This window comes from Mercenaria mercenaria, chromosome 1 (genome assembly GCF_021730395.1).
Source record: "Mercenaria mercenaria strain notata chromosome 1, MADL_Memer_1, whole genome shotgun sequence".
Classification (NCBI taxonomy): domain Eukaryota; kingdom Metazoa; phylum Mollusca; class Bivalvia; order Venerida; family Veneridae; genus Mercenaria; species Mercenaria mercenaria.
The window spans coordinates 77187289-77206631 of record NC_069361.1 but is presented as its reverse complement, the minus strand read 5'-3'; the positions used below and the strand labels follow the sequence as shown (position 1 = coordinate 77206631).

Below are 19343 nucleotides of genomic sequence, written 5' to 3'. Positions count from 1 at the left end.
ATCCTATAGCATGTTCATTGAAGCACTCAAATTTCTTTGACCGTATAAATTCATACATATGTGTTGGACATACTTCTTATAAAACTTTATATGCACACACTTTTATTTGAAAGGTAAAATTATAACATTTAAAATGCAATTAAGTCAGTGGTTCAAAGTGATTTAAGTACTAATTACCTAAATAATGTACTGAATATGTCATCAAGTATTAGATTAACTGTTAGAAGTATATTTATTATCTATCATTCACACATACCTGAACAGAAATTACCTGTAACCAGATGAAAGTTTATGCCATTGAGATGAATAGAGTTCCTGCTTCAGTCTATAATTTCCTAGTCCTGTGACATATTATAGGTTTAAATTAAATTTGAAATTAGAAAGTATAATGTTTTTACCTCAGCTGTCCCTCTAAACGCATTTTAGAGTTTCCAGTTAGACAATATTTAGCTCCATTGCATAAGCCTCTAACAACAAGAACAAAGCACTTCCTGTTTACATTCAAATTTTTGGTATTCATGAGCAATTTTCTTCAGTTCAATTAGTTACTGGTGTGAATATCCAGAATGTTATGAAAACAGATATATACAATACAAGAGTGAATTTGACCATCTTTTAGCTCACAGAATTTGTGAAGATCACAGGAAAACGAACAGAAAAATTGGGATTATTTTGTTAGGTCACAAGTAGCCTGCATTTTTATTGGTTCTTTATCTTTATTGGAATGTCCAGGTGTTATCAGCTATATACATGTATATTTGCAAATTCTACAGTGTCCAGGGAATTTTTCCATACATATTTTTAGTTAAGAGACATTTTCTATGCATATTTCTGTATGTCTGGAAACTTTCCAGTGTTTGCCTGGAATACAGGACATTTTTCCATGGAACACTTCCAGGGATTTACACTTTCCAGTGTCAATAGCATACTTTCCATGGAATTCCATGCACTTTCCATGGAAAACCTTGCTTGTCCATGGACATTCTACATACTGTGACAAATGTCAAGTATAAAACTAAATTAAAGGGCAATAAACATGTTTAGCATGGTAAGAGATTTGTACTGTTGCAAAAAGTTTGCATGTATATACACGAAACATAGATCAATAATTCTCTAACTGGTTTAGTTGAAAACACTTGGTCAATATTTTTTAGTGTTTCAATATTAATAAGGTATGTATTTACATCTACATCTGTACAACCAACAATCGTTTTTCAATGTATTAAAATTGTTTGTTTATTTAACAAATGGAAGTATTAAAATGTAATAAAATGTGTTATACTAAGGGAAATCACTTCCCTTTTTTGTCTTCTCTGTATTTCCTTACCTGAAAAGTAAAGAAGTTGGGTAAAATCATATCAGTCAATTGAATTCAGTACGATGTGTAACACAAAACTGCCATAGGAATAACCATATGCGGGCTTTTCATAATTCGTACGGGAGAGCCATAGGAATAGACACCTGCGGGCTTTTCACTATTCTTACAGGAGAGCCGTAAGAATAGCCTGCAAGGCTATTTCTACAGGACCGTAAGAATAGCCACTTCCTTATATGAAAGTGGGTGGGGTAAGGAATTTACATAATATATGAGTTGTGTTCAGACCAATTTAGAGCTTCGGTTTTTTTTCAGTCCTTGAGTAGAATTATGTTAATGCATGTTCACCACCATTTCAGACCTAAATTGAGATTTTTGTTTCAACAAATCTAATCTGTTAAGAAAAGTTAGAACAAGAGGGAGCTTCTGTAAGACAGCATGCTCGACTTTTCTCAGTGATTGACTCTGAATTAAAGCTTTGCAAGTAAAAGGGGCATAATAGTCAATAGCTTTGAATGTAACAGAGATATTGGACATTATATAAACTTTAACCAAAAAAATATAAGTTAAAAAGTGGCATAACTCTGTCAAAATTCAAATCAAGAGCTAAGAGGATTGTTTCTTCTGGTGTAGACTTATGCGTTATTGTGTGGCCTAAAATGTTGGATTTTGTCTCTAAGTTTTGTGTCCGCGCGCTTGATTTATGTCGATAAAAAAACCTCCAGTTTTGAGACCCCTACTCCAGCTGAAAAATGGCAAACCTCCAGACTTATCACATGTATGGATAAATTATTTTGCCAAAAATGATTTCATATTGCCAAAAATGATTTCATATGCATCAAAATAGTGTATACAACTATCAAAATGTACTTGAATATTTTTCAACCTTAAGTTTTGAATTTTCACTCCCTTCACCCCTTTTCTGATTGTCTACCTGGAGGGTGGGGAAAAAAACAACTCCAAAACGTTATGGAAACAACTAGCTTTGGGCATTTCTTCAGGCACAAACAGGGTTCTGGGTAGAATCAACATTAGCCAGCTGGATGGCTTCCTCAAATAAAAAGGATTCTACATCCAAACAATCTAGATTTCATCAAGACAAACTTTCTGACAATGATATAATAAAGATCAGGTAAAGGATTAAGCATCTGAAAAGTTAGGAATATTTTTCTACCATTTCACTAGTGGACTTAGCATGTGTTTCCTAATTTTAGACCCAAGATGGCCCAGTTAATAACCTGGCCTAGATTTTATATAAACAAGGCAGTCTGAAAGACAGCTATATCCCCCGTCGCTGTTATGGATAGTGAAAGGGTTGATGGTATTTGGTGGAAGCATTGACGTTGTTAATTGTATTTTATAGACCATGTATGTCGACATCAATGAATCTGAAAATTCTTCAATGGGTTTAGGAGATACAAAGCAGACACAAAATGGAAGGCTCAAACTTTTGACCTCGAGTTGTGACCTTGAGCCAACATGGCTGACTCATGAGTTCTGCACATCGTCTTGATGAGGTGATCATTTGACCGGAGTATCATGAAAATCCTTCAAGGGGTTAAGGAGATAGAGAGTTCAAACCTTTGACCTTGAGTTGTGACCTTGACCTTGAGCCAACATGGCTGACTCATGAGTTCTGCACATCGCCTTGATGAAGTGATCATCTGACCCAAGTATCATGAAAATCCTTCAAGGGGCTTAGGAGATACAGAGTTCAAACCTTTGACCTTGAGTTGTGACCTTGACCTTGAGCCAACATGGCTGACTCATGAGTTCTGCACATCGTCTTGATGAGGTGATCATTTGACCAAAGTATCATGAAAATTCTTCAAGGGGTTTAGGAGATACAGAGCGGACATAAAATGGAAGGCTCAAACATTTGACCGTAAGTTGTGACCTTGACCTTGAGCCGACATGGCTGACTCTTCAGTTATGCATATCCTCTTGATGAGATGATCATTTGACCCAAGTTTCAAGAAAATTCTTCAAGGGGTTTAAGAGATACAGAGCGGACACAAAATGAAAGCTCAAACCTTTGACCTTGAGTTATGACCTTGACCTTGAGCCAACATGGCTGACTCACGAGTTCTGCACATCGTCTTGATGAGGTGATCATTTGACCCAAGTTTCATGAAAATCCTTCAAGGGGTTTAGGAGAAACAGAGCGGACAAAAAATGTTACGGACAGACGGAAGGACGGACGGAGACCATTCCTATAACCCCCACTCCCCACCACTCATGGCGGGGGATTAAAAAACAAGAGCTGTCTCCATAGGATGACACATGCCCCCTATGGCACTTTGAATGAATAGTTATGGCCGATGTTAGAGTTTAGGACCTTTGACCTACGGAGCTGGGTCTTGCGCGCGACACGTCGTCTTACTGTGTCACACATTCATGCATAGTTATTTTAAAATCCATGCATGAATGACAAAGATATGGACTGGACATGCCCATCAATGCACTATCATGAAAAATGACCTTTAACGTCTAAGTGTGACCTTGACCTTTGAGCTACGGACCTAGGTCTTGCGTGTGACACGTCGTCTTACTGTGGTACACATTCATGCCAAGTTATTTGAAAATCCATCCATCGATGACAAAGATATGGACCGGACACGCCCATCAATGCACTATCCTTTAACGTCTAAGTGTGACCTTGACCTTTGAGCTATGAAGCTGGGTCTTGCATGTGACACGTCGTCTTACTGTGGTACACATTCATGCCAAGTTATTTGAAAATCCATCCATCGATGACAAAGATATGGGCCGGACACGCCCATCAATGCACTATCCTTTAACGTCTAAGTGTGACCTTGACCTTTGAGCTACGGACCTGGGTCTTGCGCGCGACACGTCGTCTTACTGTGGTACACATTCATGCCAAGTTATTTGAAAATCCATCCATCGATGACAAAGATATGGACCGGACACGCCCATCAATGCACTATCCTTTAACGTCTAAGTGTGACCTTGACCTTTGAGCTACGGACCTGGGTCTTGCGCGCGACACGTCGTCTTACTGTGGTACACATTCGTGCCAAGTTATTTGAAAATATATCCATCGATGACAAAGATATGGACCGGACACGCCCATCAATGCACTATCCTTTAACGTCTAAGTGTGACCTTGACCTTTGAGCTACGGACCTGGGTCTTGTGCGCGACACGTCGTCTTACTGTGGTACACATTCATGCCAAGTTATTTCAAAATCCATCCATCGATGACAAAGATATGGACCGGACACGAAAATTGCGGACAGACCGACAGACTGACAGACGGTTCAAAAAGTATATGCCTCCCTTTGGGGGCATAAAAAATATTCTGACTATGATTCAAGAAGATCAGGTTGAAAATGTTGCACCTAATGTTACCATTTTTTTTTCTTACAACCTTGCCTAGTGATCTGGTTTTTGTCCCCCGATATTCCAGTATCAAAGTCAGTCAAGTTTTTATGATGCAATCATTCTGACCAGGTTTCATTAACTATGAGCAGAAGTTGTGACATCTAGGGGATTAACAGTAAAACTGTAAATGAAAATAAGACAGACAACTACAACAGCTCACTTATCTGGCTGGAAAAGAAATTCCTGCCCATCATAATTATACTTATAGCTAAGAATGCAGACTGAAAATGTAGCAATTAAACACAGTACCTTGACTGTCTTTTTAGCAACTTTGTCTATCATCTCTCCTTGACCTTTGAAGATTTTCACATTGGCAGCCAACAAATCCTTTCTCTCCATACCCTCTTTCCTCGGCATAGCACCAACAAGCATGCATGCATCAGCGTCCTTGAAAGCCTTTTCATAGTCAGCGGTGGGAATATATTCTGTAATATATTACAATAACTACTTACTTGACCACTATAGGCTAAAGCATTCTTAAATTACTGTGCACAAACCATTTTCAGTCTCAAGGTAACTTTAGACCTTGTCCTTTGACCTACTGACACCAAAACCAATAAGGGTCATCTACTGATCTATGTACATGGGCATTGCCTCCCGCTTTGATCTTTTACATCAAAGGACTGCATTTCTCTTGATCTCTATGCAATGCGTGTAACATCATTTTTGAAGGCAGTCCATGTACAAAATTTAAGTTGACTCGGTATTTTTACAAGCATCAATATGATAGAATAGTTATGTGACCACAGCTATTTTTTTCCCTTTCTTATTGACAGAGGTAAACTTGATTTTCGAAAATTTTGGACATTGTTATCCACAAATATTTTATTGAAATCAAGTCTTTGGTCTAGCTGGGACAATAAAATTATCTTTTTTTCCTGTAATAAAACTTCAATATATTTCAGAAGTGAATAAATTGATGGCCATACACCACTAATTATTATCACAAGTAGACATTTGCAAAGATCACAGGTGACAGTGTTTCTACTTTCACTTTCTGATAGCGAAAATAAAAGGATAAAATCAGATAATTTTAACTAAATAATGGATTAATCTATAACCAAGACATCAACAGGTATCGGATTTTATTTAGATGCAATTCCTTTCTCAAACCATATGAGTAAAATCGGAGAACTGTCTATAACAAACAACTTCTATATTTACAATCACGTGTGATCTGTACCCCAAAAAATGTTGAAAATTTAGCATTCTGATATTCGAATACATGTACACTGTTTTTTGAATATTTTGTCCTGACAAATAGGTTATTCAAATATCCGAAATCTACTGTAATACTTACTATAATTCTAATGATAATAAATAAGTGTACAAAGTTTCAAAGCAATAGCTTTTACAGAATTCAAGAAAAGTGGACCTAAGTGAAAAGAAATTCAAACTTTCTAAGTACATAAAGGGCCATAATTCAGACAAAATGCATACAAGACTTATGATGACTCTTGGCGTATGTACTCACCTAATAATAATAAATACGTCTGCAAAGTTTCAAAGCTAGTGTTTTTACAGTATTCAAGTAAGGTGGACCTAAACCTAAACAAAAAATTTAAACTAGAAATTCAAATTTTCTAAGTACAAAAAGGGCCATAATTCTGACAAAATGCAGGTAAGAGTTATGGTTCTTGGTCTACTCACTCATCTACATGTAATGATGATAGATAAGTGCGCAGTTTCAAAGCTTTAGTTCTTATAGTCTTTTTAGAAAAAGCGGAACTAAACAAATATTTAAACCAAGAAAATAAAACAAGAGGACCATGATGGTCCTGAATCGCTCACCTCTTCCCACATGACCCAGTTTTGAGTATGATGTCGTTTTTTCTATTATTTGACATAGTGACCTAGTTTTTGAGCTCATGTGACCCAGTTTTGAACTTGACCTAGATATTATCAAGATAAAAATTCTGACCAATTTTCATGAAGATCCATTGAAAAATATGGTCTCTAGAGAGGTCACAAGGTTTTTCTATTATTTGACCTATTGACCTAGTTTTCGAAGATACGTGACCCTGTTTTGAATTTTACCTAGATATCATGAAGATGAACATTCTCACTAATTTTCATGAAGATCTCTTGAAAAATATGGCCTCTAGAGAGGTCACAAGGTTTTTCTATTTTTATACCTACTGGCCTAGTTTTTGACCGCACGTGACCCAGTTTCGAAAAATGACCTAGATATCATCAAGGTGAACATTCAGATCAATTTTCATGAAGATCCATTGAAAAATATGGCCTCTAGAGAGGTCAAAAGATTTTAATAATTTTAGACCTACTGACCTAGTTTTTGACCACAGTTGACCCAGTTTCAAACATCACCTAGATATCATCAAGATGAACATTCAGACCAACTTTCATACAGATCCCATAAAAAGTATGGCCTCTAGAGAGGTCACAAGGTTTTTTTATTATTTGACCTACTGACCTAGTTTTTTAGGGCACGTGACCCAGTTTCAAACTTGACCTAGATATCATCAAGGTGAACATTCTGACCAATTTTTATGGAGATTCATTCACAAGTATGGCCTCTAGAGAGGTCACAAGGTTTTTCTATTTTTAGACCTACTGACCTAGTTTTTGACCGCACATGACCCTGTTTCGAACTTGACCTAGATATCATCAAGCTGAACATTCAGACCAATTTTCATACAGATCCCATGAAAAATATGGCCTTTAGAGAGGTCACAAGGTTTTTCTATTATTTGACCTACTGACCTAGTTTTTGATGGTACGTGACCCACTTTCAAACTTGACCTAGATATCATCAAGATGAACATTCAGACCAACTTTCATACAGATCCTATGAAAAATATGGCCTCTAGAGAGGTCACAAGGTTTTTCTATATTTTGACCTACTGACCTAGGTTTTGAAGGCACGTGACCCACTTTCAAACTTGACCTAGATATCATCAAGATGAACATTCTGTCCAATTTTCATGAAGATCTCATGAAAAATATGGCCTCTAGAGAGGTCACAAGGTTTTTCTATTTTTAGACCTACCGACCTAGTTTTTGACCGCACGTGACCCAGTTTCGAACTTGACCTAGATATCATCAAGATGAACATTCAGACCAACTTTCATACAGATCCCATGAAAAATATGGCCTTTAGAGAGGTCACAAGGTTTTTCTATTATTTGACCTACTGACCTAGTTTTTGATGGAACGTGACCCAGTTTCAAACTTGACCTAGATATCATCAATGTGAACGTTCTGACCAATTTTCATGAAGATCTTTGAAATATATGGCCTCTAGAGAGGTCACAAGGTTTTTCTATTTTTAGACCTACTGACCTAGTTTTTGAAGGCACGTGACCCAGTTTCGAACTTGACCTAGATATCATCAAGGTGAACATTCTGACCAATTTTCATGAAGATCTTGTGAAATATATGGCCTCTAGAGAGGTCACAAGGTTTTTCTATTTTTAGACCTACTGACCTAGTTTTTGATGGCACGTGACCCAGTTTCGAACTTGACCTAGATTTCATCAAGATGAACATTCTGACCAACTTTCATAAAGATCCAATGAAAAATGTGACCTCTAGAGTGGTCACAAGCAAAAGTTTACGGACTGACGGACGCACGCACGGACGACGGACACCGCGCGATCACAAAAGCTCACCTTGTCACTTTGTGACAGGTGAGCTAAAAATTCTACCTAGTATTACATAAAGTGCCATAATTCTAACAAAATGCTTATCAGAGTTATGGTTCTTAACCTACATAGCCACCAAATGATGATAAACAAGAATGCAAAGTTCCAAACCTGTAGCTCTTACATTTTTTGAGAAAATGTGGACTTAACAAAAATTTTAAACAACGCCGACGATCAAGTGATGACAATACCTCTTAGAATAAGAAGAGCTAACAATACATATTCAGCATGAAAGATTGCAGTTTTGACAAACAGAAATAAGTTTATTTACAGATCATATATATCTTAAATGTCCATTGCAACTAAATTAACTTTTACCTTTAACAAGAGGAAAAGCACAATCTTTCAACTCCATGACAACTCCTTCAAGAACTCCCATCATCGGTTCAATATCTAACAGCACCAAAATGACTGGCTGAAAAACATCAATACATATTATTCCAAAACTAATTCAAAATATCTAAACAAGATTACAGCCTTAAAGACGCTCACCTGACTTTGACCTTGATATGTCATGAAAAACTGTATTTATTAAATGCAAATGATTTGTTTTGATACAATCATCATGTAGATATCAGTAGCTTTCAATAATATGAACCAAAAGGCAAGTTTTAAAACTGCATGAATTCATTTACTTCCAAACTATCTTAGTTGTGCACCAAGACAAGCAAAGGGAGATATTTTTTTTCAAACTTGCATTTCTAATGGATTTCAGCTACATACTTTATTGTTAATGCAAGCATTTAAGAAGGGAACGCAACCAATTCACGTGCCGAACTATAGACGTGAATTACCCTATTTACCTCCCTTAGAAAGCTAGACGACATTTGCAGCAAATTATTCCTAAGTGAGTGAACAATGTTTATCTCCGGAAACTACATGTAATTTTATGATATTTATGCATGAAACAGACGAATACTAATGTCACGGTGTATGTCCCGGACAAAGGGTAAAAATCCCGGATATTTTAACTCAGAATCCCGGAAATGTCCTGAAAAATTATGGCATGTATGAATACAATACAAAAGCTCTTTGTAATTGTACCATTCATTTTGGAAAACTGTGTTTATCAAACTCATACTTATGCTAAATTAAACAAGTGTTCCGCAAAACTGGGCAATATATGCCCGCAGTTTTACATCAGAGGAGGAGGTTGTATGTGGGTGAAGGATGGGGGGAGGGGATGTAATGTAGCAGTAGGTAGGGGATGGTGGGGTTTAGTAAGGCAAGAGTGATGGAATATTAAGAAACAAGGAACTGAAAGTGACCTTTTTCTTTTTTTTCTTCTTTTTTTTGAGAGGTGTGTGTGGGGGTGTTAATGTGTGTATGTGTGGGGGGTTTAATGTGGATAGTCGCATTCCTCAGTCACTTCATTACCATCAACCTTTATTCCAAGTTTAAAGTCGGCATCTTGAATAGTTTTGAAGTTGTGTTCCAGACACAAAATACAAAGGACAGATCTGAAATCAAAATGTGACCATGACCTATGACCTACCGACCAAGTTCATGTGCTTGAATACTAAGGCACAAAAATATAAAAAAGTAGAAATGTGTACTGCTGCACTCCTCAAATCACATCAGGCCTAAAAAAAAAAATAGCTGTGTTTCTGGTGGCCTGACCGACCGTAAATTTTAACTGCAGACCGTAATTTTTTTTAGCTTAGATTGATTAATGCATGACCACGATAGCATGATGTTTTGACGTTACAAGAGATCACAGAGTGATCTTGGCGGCCAGCATTGAGCCATTTTTGAATGTTCCAAATTTCAAGACTAGCTCAAGGTCAAAATCAAGGTCAAATTTCATTTCAGTACACAACACTGTGCATGTGGTCCATACATGTGGTCCAAATTTGAAAGCTTTAGATTGAGTAATGTGAAAGTAGGTCACTAGATCAATTTCAAGGTCAAAGTTTATTTTGGTATACAAAACTATGCATGTGCTTCAAATTTGGAGGCTGTAGCTTGAGAAATGTGAAAGTAGGTACTAGGTAAAAAAATCAATGTCAAATTTCAATTCAGAACACAAAAATATGCATGTGGTCCAAATTTAAAGCCTGTAGCTTCAGAAATGTGAAAGTAGGTCACTAGGTCAATCTCAAGATCAAAGTTCATTTCGGTACACAAAACTATGCATGTGGTCCAAATTTGAAGGTTGTAGCTTCAGAAATGTGAAAGTAGGTCACTAGGTCAAAATGAAGATCAAATTTCATTTCGGAACACAAAACTATGCATGTGGTCCAAATTTGAAGCCTGTACCTTCAAAAATGTTAAAGTAGGTCACTAGGTCAATGTCAAGGTCAAAGTTTTTTCGGTGCACAAAACTATGCATGTGGTCCAAATTGAAGGCTGTAGCTTGAGAAATGTGAAAGTAGGTCACTAGGTCAAAATCAAGGTCAAATTTCATTTCTGAACACAAAAATATGCATGTGGTCCAAATTTGAAGGCTGTAGCTACAGAAATGTGAAAGTAGGTCACTAGGTCAATGTCAAGGTCAAAGTTTTTTTCGGTGCACAAAACTATGCATGTGGTCCAAATTTGAAGGCTGTAGCTACAGAAATGTGAAAGTAGGTCACTAGGTCAAAATCAAGGTCAACTCAAGTCAAGGTTCATCTTGCCACTCAAAACTATACATGTGGTCCAAATTTGAATGTTGTAGGTTATTGACAAGAAGATTTTAAAAGCTTTTCCCTATACAAGTCTATATGAACCATGTGACCCCCGGGGCGGAGCCATATTTGACCCTAGGGGGATAATTTGAACAAACTTGGTAGAGAACCACTAGATGATGCTACATTACAAATATCAAAGCCCTAGGCTTTGTGGTTTGGACAAGAAGATTTTCAAAGTTTTTCCCTGTATAAGTCTATGTAAACCATGTGACCCCCAGGGCGGGGCCATATTTGACCCTAGGGGAATAATTTGAACAATCTTAGTAGAAGACCACTAGATGACGTCACATACAAAATATCAAAGCCCTAGGCCCTGTGGTTTTGGACAAGAGGTTTTTCAAAGTTTTTCCCTATATAAGTCTATATAAACCATGTGACCCCCGGGGCGGGGCCATATTTCTTCTTCTTCTTGTCGTTCGCATCTACACTGTCAGACCAGTAGCCTCGATGAAACTTGTGGTTTGCCGAAGATCCTCAATGCCTCCATACAGTTTCTGGTGGATTGAGGTATCTGTCGGCCAAGTCGCAACTCGCTCCTGGTCATGCCTTTTACATCTCTGAAGTATATGCTCCGCAGTCTGCTCTTCTTCACCACATGGACAAGCTGGCGATGATGTCAGTCTGTATTTCTTGTACATGTGAGCACTGAGCTTGTTGTGCCCTGAGCGGAGCCTGACCATCATCACTTGTTCAGACCGGTCAAGGAGATGAAAAGCACCTTCCTCCATCCTTGGTCTCGTTAGTGCCTTGATGATGGTGACTTTCTCCCTGTAACTCACGGGTTCTGTTGGTTGTTCTGACTAAGCTCCTAGCTTAGCCAGTTTGTCTGCCTCTTCATTGCCTGCAAGTCCACAATGGGATGGAATCCACTGAAGTGCTACTTTGCAGGTTATACTAAGGCTCTGCATTCTCCTGGCTAGCTGCGGAGCTTTACTGTTGATCAGAGCTTCCATGACAGACAGTGCATCTGTGAGAAAGACGACTGAGGAGCTTTCTTCTGCCGAGTCTTCAACCATTGAGATGGCCTTCATGAGTGCTTCAGTCTCTGCCTTGTAATTGCTGCAGTGTTTTCCTGTGGCTGCATGTAGCGTTTCTCTCTTGCCAGATGGGTATTGAATGAGAACTCCTGCTCCTCCATCTTTGACGGCGCATGTGGCTGATCCGTCTGTATAGACATGAGTCCATAATTCCGGAGGATAGTCTTCATTGAACATAGCAAGTGTGAGGCTCTTCCGAATGCCGTCATCCTCTTGCTTCCCGCGGTCAAGACGAGGAACAGCAAGTCTCACAGTCACTGAGGACAGATCACTCGCTAGTGGGTTTATGATGTCTTCACTACCTAGGGGAGTCGTTGGTATGCTCAGCTCAGTTTGAACTCTCGGTTGAGTTTCTTTGCCTCATGTACGAAGCTGCTACGTTTGAGCCGATTCTTTGTGTAGCCATCTAGCTTGGCTTTCATGGGATGGTCTTGAAAAGACCTGAACTTCTCTGCTTGAAGCAGAACCTTTGCAAGTCTTCTGTCTTGTAATGGCTGTGTGCCTGTTAGCTTCTCAATGAAGGAGATTGGTGTAGACTTTGTAGCACCTGTCATGATCCGCAATGCTTGGTTCTGAACCTTGTCTAAAGCCTGTTGGTTAGTTTTGGCAGTAGTGGACCAGGCAGTTGAGCTATACTCTAATTGGGGTCTCGCTGTTCCCTGATATACTGTCTTGAGTATTTGCTCATTTGCTCCCCACGTTGTTCCAGCAAGTTTGCGCATCAGGGCAAGCTTCCTACGGGCCTTCCCTTCTGCTTGACTAATGTGGGGCTTCCAGGTTAGCCGTTTGTCAAAGGTCACTCCAAGGTATTTTGCCTCGTCTGCTTCAATCAGCGAAGTATTTCCCATCTTGATTTTACCCGCCCTCTGCTTTGACGACAGGGAGAATAGTGTGGTGGACGATTTCTCTGTATTGATCGATACACACCAATCTTCAGCCCAAGCTGAAAGCTTGTTGATCCTTCTTGCATCCTGTATGTGGCTGTAGTGGCATGTTCGTCCTTACACCATAACACCAGATCGTCAGCGTAGAGAGCAGCCTTAACTCCTTTCGGTAGTTCAGACACCAGATCATTGATGAAAAGCAAGAAGAGTGTAGGGGATAAGACTCCGCCTTGTGGGACACCATGACGCAACAGGAACTTCCTACTGCTGGCATGTTCTGAACTGACTCTTGCTCTCCTGTTATGGAGGTATGACTTAATCCACCTCAGCATGTGACCTACTACTCCAGTCCTCATCAGCTTGACGAGGAGTCCATCAGTCCAGACTTTGTCAAACGCCCTCTGCAGATCAATCCATGCTGTAAGCATGACTTTCTGCTCTTGGAAGGCGTCCTCTATCTCTTGCGATAGATAAGTGGTCTGGTCCTCAGTGGAGCGGAATTGTCTGAAGCCAGCTTGTTGCGTTGCAAATAGGTTGTTAGTCTCCATGTACCACTTCAGGCGTGCATTCACAATCCTCTCCATGGGCTTTCCAACACAGCTGGTTAGGCTGATTGGGCGGTAGCTTGCAGCCTTCTTTGGATCCTTCCCTTTCTTGTGGATAGGGCCATATCTGACCCCAGGGAAATAATTTGAATCATCTTGGTAGAGGACTACTAGATGATGCTACATACCAAATATCAAAGCCCTAGGCTCTGTGGTTTTGGACAAGAAGATTTTCAAAGTTTTTCGCTATATAAATCTATGTAAATCATAAAAATAAACAAAGGGCCATATCTCATTCAAAAATTGTTGAACCAGTCTGATTTTCAGGGGGACACAAGGGTACCAATATATCATTCTGACAAAATCCCCTCAGTAGTTTCTGAGGAGATGCGATAACGAGAAATTGTTAACGGACAGACGGACGGACCACGGACGCAGAGTGATTTGAATAGCCCACCATCTGATGATGGTGGGCTAACAACTGAGTCGAAAAAGGGGCATAATTTTGTAAAAATGCAAAGTAGAGTTATGGAACCTCTGCACTGCATGCCAGATCATCACAGTGAACAAGCATGTGAAGTTTCAATCCATTCCCATTAGTGGGTACTGAGATACCAGCTTACATATAAAACCTTAACCAAAAATTTCTAAGTCAAAAAAGGGGCTTGATTTTGTAAAAAAGCAAAATAGAGTTATGGAACCTGTGCAATGTAAGTCAGTTTATCACAGTGAATAAGTGTGTGAAGTTTCAATCAATTCCCACAAGTGGTTACTGAGATACCAGCGTACATACAAAAACTTAACCAAATCGGGATGCCGACGCATGGGTGAGTCCAATAGCTCTACCTTTGAATAGTCGAGCTAAAAAACTTTTTCAGTATTTTAACCTACTTACTATGCAATAATAATATCATGTCAGTAATACAGGTTTTCTCATGCAATGGCCAATATCAATCTATTTGTTCTGAAAGGTTTTTACTTATAAAACATACAATATTCTTGCAGAATCATATATTTAATTTTTGCCGAGTGCAGACAGCCATGTTACTAAAAATACATGTAGTAACAGGTTTGTTTTTCCAAAAAGTTGTGTGATTTCTTAAGCGAATAATTTCTTTGAGTAATCAAAAATTCAGTTTAATTGGGATTTTTTTTCGATTGGGAATTTTTAGCTCATAATTGGCAGAGATGGAGCCTATTTGGCATTGGGAATGATATCGGCCCTGTGGAATTGCTGGGAAAAGCCCTACGGACACAAAATAGGACAGACAAATTTGACCTTGCTGTGACCTTGACCTTTGATCTATAGGCCTGATTCATGCACTCTGCACATCGTCCCATTGCTATCTACCTAAAATGCCAACATTGAAGTGAATACCTTGAATGGTTATTACGTTAAGCTCGGGACACGAAATACGAAGGACAAATATGACATTTGAGCTCCATCTGTTACCTTGACCTTTGACCTACCAACCTGGATCATGTGCTCTGCACATCATCTTATGGTCATCTACCAATATGCCAAGTTTAAAGTCAAAACCTTCAATGGTTATTAATTTATGCTCCTGACATGAAACACGAGGATCAAATGTGACCTTTGAGTGCCATTTGTGACCTTGACCTTTGACCTACAGACCTGGTTCATGTGCTTTCCACATTGTCTTATGGTCACCTACCAATATGCTAGGTTTAAAGTCAATACCTTGAATAGTTATTAAGTAATGCCCCAGAAGGAAATATGGCGGTCAAACGGACTGACGCACACGCCATCACATAATACCTCATGGTTCATACAGACCTTCCCCAAAAAAATTCAAGTAGTTTTCAGGTAGTTTTCCTCCATTTTCAAGGACTAAAATGGGCGCAATGTCACTGTTGCTGAGACATGAAATAACCAATTTAAATCCAATTTATGACAAAATTAAACAATGTAACACAAGATTTACCTTCATCGCATCACGGATAAATTACACAGTGTGAAAATTACTTGTAAGAGCATAAAACCCGTAAAGTACAGTACCGTATCGTACTATCACCAACTCCGTGGCAGGCCCTAATGGCGGTAACGGTTGGTTTTTTTTCGTAGTTTTTAAGTTTATTTTGGTCCGTTTATAATGTTTGTCCGTTTTTACTTAGCACCCGACGAATTTAAGGACTATTTGCCATCTTTTGTACGTTTTTTCCTAAATTCAGGTAGTTTTCAAGTAGTTTCTGACTGTTACAAAATTCAAGTAGTTTTCAAGGAGTAGGCATCAAATTCAAGGACTTTTCACGGCCTGTGCGAACCATGTACCTTGTTTTTTTTTCAAAATGGATGAATAATGATATGTTGGTTGCACAACCAGGATAGGAATATGAAATTTTAAAAGACCTCAACTGAAAATCTAACTTATATAAATTTAGTGCTAAGTGAACATAAATAAGTGCAAATGATACAATATGCGAGTTTCAGACAACTTCTCCAAAGTCTCATAAACCATTTTAAGGAAGTTCTGCATGTTTGATGAACAGGAAGTAATGACGTAACGTCATTTAGACGGAAAATAAAGACTGGATTCAGTGTATGGAAATGAAAATCATTCTATTAATTTATGGAAACTGGTGAGTGAATTTATAACAACAGCAACATTACTATCTTTCTAAAGTTAAAATATATTATTAAATGAGTACCTATATATAGTAACAATTATGTGCAGAAATTTCTCCTGTTATCGTATAGGAGAGATCGCCGTGACGTCACGCATTAACATCTGTTTATCTGGTGGTGGGCAAAACAAATGTTTTTACATCGTTTGTGTATGGGATTTTTAATAACTTTTTCGCTCATTTATGGATTTTCAAAATTCAAAAAGTTTTGAAATACTTACAAATTTCATATTTTCGTATTCAAATATCTCTTTTAAATGAATAACCGTTTTAAATGACATACAATTTTAATAGCAGCGTAGTGATATTCAAAACTTTTAGAAAAACACTATAAGTTTTAAGCGTTCATAATTAATCCATTTTATTTTGAAATAATAATTAAAAGCAATTAATAAATTTTATAACCTTTCCATTGATCAAAAAATTATTGATATAATTTGTGTTTATCCTTTCCATTGATCAAAAAATTATTAATATAATTTGTGTTTTAAGAAAGTTTAGGCCTTTAGAAAAAACATCACTGTTTACAAAAAACATGGATATAACGTAAAGTCGTTCGGCGCCTGCTCACCCGATCACTGTCTTATCAGTTCTAAAAATAGAAAATACTACGGATTTGTATACAAACACGATCTCTCCTATTGCTTCATGCATTATCACATTATCAAAATTTGCCCCAGGGCCATTATCAATAATGGCCCTGATGTTAGCGCGGGAAATTAACGTCCGTAAACAGAAATGACGTCATAGCGTTTGATAGAGGCAAAAGCAGCTAATAGTTCAGTAGGGCTAAAAGTAGGAGCAATTTTTTTAAAAAGTAGGGATTTTGTCAACAAAAAGTAGGGATAGTAGGGCTTTTTTCATACCTTTTGCGACACTGATCAGGCCCGGATCCAGAAAAATCTGATGGGGGGGGGGGGGGGGGCACCAGATTAGAACAAAAGCGTCACCGCAGAGGTGCATAGCGCCGAGAGGGGGGCCTCAGTCTGTGTGTTTTGGGATGAGTGGGGTCTCCCCCATGAAAGTTTTTTATTAACAGGTATGAAATGGTGGCCTCTGGTTCATATTTTTGGTCTAAATTTTGAGGGGGGTCAGGGGGCTCTCGCCCTGAAAATTTTTGAAATACAGGTATGAAATGCTGGACTCTAATGCATTTTTTGGTCAAAATTTTAAGGTATGGGAGGGAGTATCCGAGTCATTTTAGAGGGGTCAGGGGCCTCTCCACCTGGAAAATTGTGAAATACAGGTATGAAATGGTGGCCTCTGGTGCATTTTTGGTCTACATTTTGAGGTACTGTGATGGGTACTCCGGTCATTTTAGGGGGGTCAGGGGGTACTCCCATGGAAAGTTTTGAAATATAGGTATGAAATGGAGGCCTCTGGTGTGTTTTGGGGTAAACATTTTGAGAAAATATCATTCCTTTGCCAAAATTGTTGGCTGCAACTTTGATGAGTATAGGTCACTTCTCAGCCAGTAAAGTTAATTCCTTTGAACAAAAATACTTGATTACCTTCTTCTATATTCCGATGACATTTTTCTTGGAAAAAAAGTAGGGATAGTAGGGCTTTTTCAGCAAAAAAGTAGGAAAAAAGTAGGAGCCTCTCAAAAAAGTAGGAAAAGTAGGGCCCGCTTGACAGCCTGTGAAGCGTAACATCGTGTTTTTCGCAAAATGACTTATTTTCAATCCCAAACTATATTAAAAGCAGCACAGTACAACAGTAAAGGCATTTGATTTCTATACAGTTGTATGTAGATCTAATAGAAACATAACAGAAAAAGCTGAAAATTATTGTGCCATTAGAAGCTACTAGCCATAAAAATGGCTTACTATATTACAGGTAAACTGCACACTTAACTGGTCTTACTATATTATAGGTAAACATATAATAAACAGGTTATTATCATCTTGCCAGGGCCATTATCACTCTAAGGCACCGCTCTCCTATTTATTAACCTATACACATCAGATGTTTTGACACATTAAATAATTCTGAAAAATGTCTTAAAATTTGCTTGAAATGCACAGGTCTCTTTAATCATTGGCAAATATCTCAAAAACAAGCACATGGACCAATACATTTTATTTCACCATATTATATGTTGTATGTTGTAGACAAAAATCTATTTGCGAAAATGTTATCAAAACTGTGATTTTCAAAAGACTCCCATTATGAAAACTTGTGTCAGGTTTAAATTTTTCAAATCAGTCAAGCAAAAAATTGAATACACCCCCCTATCTTTTTTTGCTGAATTTTCTAGTTTTGAAAAATCGGGGTTTAATCAAATTCTACATTAAACTCTGATTTTTTAAAACTAAATAGAATATACTTAGAAAATTCAGCAAATAAAAATGATAGGGTCGTGTGCTTGATTTTTTGCTAGACTCATTTGAAAACTTTGGACCTCGTGCAATTTTTCATAACGTGAGTCTATGGGAAAATCATAACTTTCTTAACATTTTTGCGAATAGAAAATTTTCTACAATGTAGATTTTAATGGAACTTCTCACAGTTTTGAATAAACATTTGGCCTATAATGTGGTGAAATAAAATGTATAGGTCCATGTGCTTATTTTCAAGATATTTGACCATGATTAAAGTGAACCGCACATTGCACGCCAATTTTAAGACATAATTTTGAATTATTAAACGTATCAGATGTTTTAATATAATTATTATATTTTAGCTTTAGAAAGATAGTAACAATGCCATAGTAATTATAATAAATTTACTGAAAGATTGCCATTAATTCATAAAATGATTTTCATTTCCCTACGCCAAATCCAGGCTTTATTCTACGTTTTCCGGATAAATGACGTTACGCTATCACTTCCGGTTTATCAAACGTGCAGAACTACCTTAAAGGCTAAAATTTTGGATGTGTATTATACACAACTACATATTATACATGTATAAAAAGTGTTTTCATGGTACATAAAAATAACTTATATTTGTACTTTATTAAGGTATTGGACCCGTAATAGAGTATCTCCTTTTTGAAGAGTATTCAATTCCTACCATAAACCTACTTTGACTGCAATTTTCAGGGGGGCGTAGGTTCAAGCCCCACTGGGACCAAATTTTTTTTTTACATATTTTCCTTTTTTTCTAGTATGTTTTTACTTCTTTCAAGACTTATTATGGATGTATTGTACAAAAGTGGAAAATTTT

The 19343-nt window shown here is 37.8% G+C and overlaps 1 protein-coding gene across 1 annotated transcript in view; it reads right to left on the bottom strand.

The window, feature by feature from the left end:
• Positions 1–19343, bottom strand: part of LOC123533293 (malate dehydrogenase, cytoplasmic-like) — a 38125-nt gene that overhangs the window by 14349 nt on the left and 4433 nt on the right. The window contains exons 3-4 of the mRNA XM_045314940.2: positions 8707–8803; positions 4973–5148 (exon numbers count right to left, since the gene is read on the bottom strand). Of these exons, the coding sequence (XP_045170875.2) occupies positions 4973–5148; positions 8707–8803 (273 nt within the window). The remainder of the gene's footprint in view (positions 1–4972; positions 5149–8706; positions 8804–19343) is intronic.